The sequence below is a fragment of the Bison bison genome, unplaced genomic scaffold, assembly GCF_000754665.1.
Source record: "Bison bison bison isolate TAMUID 2011002044 unplaced genomic scaffold, Bison_UMD1.0 scf7180017858147, whole genome shotgun sequence".
NCBI classification, from domain to species: domain Eukaryota; kingdom Metazoa; phylum Chordata; class Mammalia; order Artiodactyla; family Bovidae; genus Bison; species Bison bison.
The window spans coordinates 17,338-19,557 of record NW_011488720.1 but is presented as its reverse complement, the minus strand read 5'-3'; the positions used below and the strand labels follow the sequence as shown (position 1 = coordinate 19,557).

At 42.1% G+C, this 2,220-nt stretch overlaps 1 protein-coding gene across 1 annotated transcript; it reads left to right on the top strand.

Moving 5' to 3' along the window:
* The first annotated feature begins 833 nt into the window (after nucleotides 1-833).
* On the top strand, nucleotides 834-1,769 carry LOC105004726 (olfactory receptor 2G3-like). Its single transcript, XM_010862437.1, has one exon. It carries the CDS (start codon nucleotides 834-836, stop codon nucleotides 1,767-1,769), a length of 936 nt encoding a protein of 311 aa, XP_010860739.1.
* Nucleotides 1,770-2,220: the final 451 nt, after the last annotated feature.

The window sequence follows — 2,220 nt, the reverse complement described above, 5'->3', positions numbered from 1 at the left end:
TCTGCATGAAAGCTGTGAAGCTGGGAGAACTGGCGATTAGTGTGATCCATCACTGGTTTGTGATTGTGTGTACCCTCTGTTCTTAGTGTATCAGAGTGTCTAATCACTAGAAAGCTGCATCAAGGTGATACAGAAGATACACAGGCTGCAGTTATGGCTTTTACTTTAAGGTTAGCAGGTAGCACATAAAGCAAAGCCCTTTACTGCTTTTTACTTGAGTGCTACAACATGCTATTGCTAGATGCAGAACACAGAAATAATTAGATCTATTTGAAGACAGAAGTATAAGTAAAGTTTTGAAGAATGGTTATAATTTGGAAAGATTGCATGTGTGCATGCTCAGTCACTTTAGTCCTGTTTGACTCTTTGTTACCCTCTAGACTGTAGCCCACCAGGCTTCTCTGTCCATAGGGTTCTCCAGGCAAGCATATTGGCATGGGTTGCTGTTCAAGGGGATCTTCCCGACACAGAGATCAAGCATGTGTCTCCTGTGTCTTCTGCATTGCTGGCAGATTCTTTAGCACTGAGCCCCCGAGGAAGCCTTGAAAAGATTATGAACAGCCAAAAGCATGCACCCTTAGAGAAAAGACAAGAATATCTATTTCATGTCATCAGTATTTGAGTTTGACTGTTCTCTTAGAATATTTCCTTTGAAAGCAGAAGAAATGCTTTCCACTTGTAATACAACTCAGATACTCAAGATATATCATCAGACCAATACTTCTCCTTGCTGTCTTACTTACATCCTAAATTTCCAACATTGTGACCTAGAAGGCATTTGATTTCTTCTTTAGGTGAGTGGATGGTTCTGTGAAAGAGAGGTGGCCTCAAAAATGAATATGATAACAACAAACTTCACTGTGACCGAATTTGTGTTCCTGGGGCTCTCATCACAGCCAAAGATGCAGCTCATTCTTTTTATTATGTTCTTGTTCTTCTATTTATTAACCGTGGTGGGGAATATTATTATTATCACTGTCATCCAGATAGAAACACGTCTCCAAACTCCAATGTACTTCTTCCTCACTAATTTATCCTTTCTGGATATCTGCTACACATCCACTGACGTCCCACAAATGCTGTCCAATATGATGGGCAGAAAGAAGACCATCCCATTTCCTAGATGTGCTACTCAGATGTACTTCTCCCTCTCCTTGGGAATGACTGAATGCGTTCTCCTTGGAGTCATGGCTTATGACAGATATGTGGCCATCTGCCATCCTCTTCACTACACAGTCATTATGAACCAAAGGACCTGTGTCCAGTTGGCAGGCATTTCTTGGGCCAGTAGTTTCCTGAGTTCCACGGTCATCAACATCTTCACCTTGAGCTTACCCTACTGTGGACCCAATGTCCTGGATCACTTCTTCTGTGAGGTTCCTTCCATCCTGAGGTTGGCTTGCACTGACACATCATTTACCGAGATGGTTGTTTTCATCTTCACTATCGTCATTGTCTTCATTCCTTTTCTCCTCATTGTTGTTTCCTATGCCCGAATCCTTCTGACAGTTCTCAGGATGCGGTCAGCCTCTGGAAGGCACAAGGCTGTGTCCACCTGTGGTTCCCACCTGACAGTGGTGGCCTTATTCTATGGAACTGGTATCTTCATGTACATGAGACCCCAGTCAAAGACCTCCAGGGCTGGGGGCAAGATCATTGCGGTGTTCTACACTGTGATCACACCCATGCTCAACCCCTTGATCTATAGCCTAAGGAACCAAGATGTAAAAGGGGCTCTAAGAAGAGCTCTGGCAAAACAGAGGACCTGAAGAGCTCCCAATGGGACACGATGTCAGCTGTTATTATAAGATGATTGACTTCTGAATATGAAGTGATGGAGTGAAAAGTAGCTCTGAAGGTCAGTATCTGCCCTTCCAACTCATAAAAGACACATCATTCCAGCTGCAAACTCAACAAGCATCATGGCTCCCCCAAGGACAAACCACATCTTTCATGTGTCAAAGCAACACCCTTTATCAAGTGACTACTCTTTTCTTACTCCCAGAAAAAACTTGCTTCTCTAAAATCATACACTCTCTGTAAGTGATCTCTTTAAATCATATCAATAAGGTGAATTATCTTAACTTTGGCTATCTTAATTATACATGAAGTATGTAAAGGGGCCTGATAGAAGAATTCTCAATTTTTAACTCAGATGCAGAACTTCAGATAAGGGTTTTTGGATGCCACATTTCACATCTATCTTAATTTTGTAGTTTT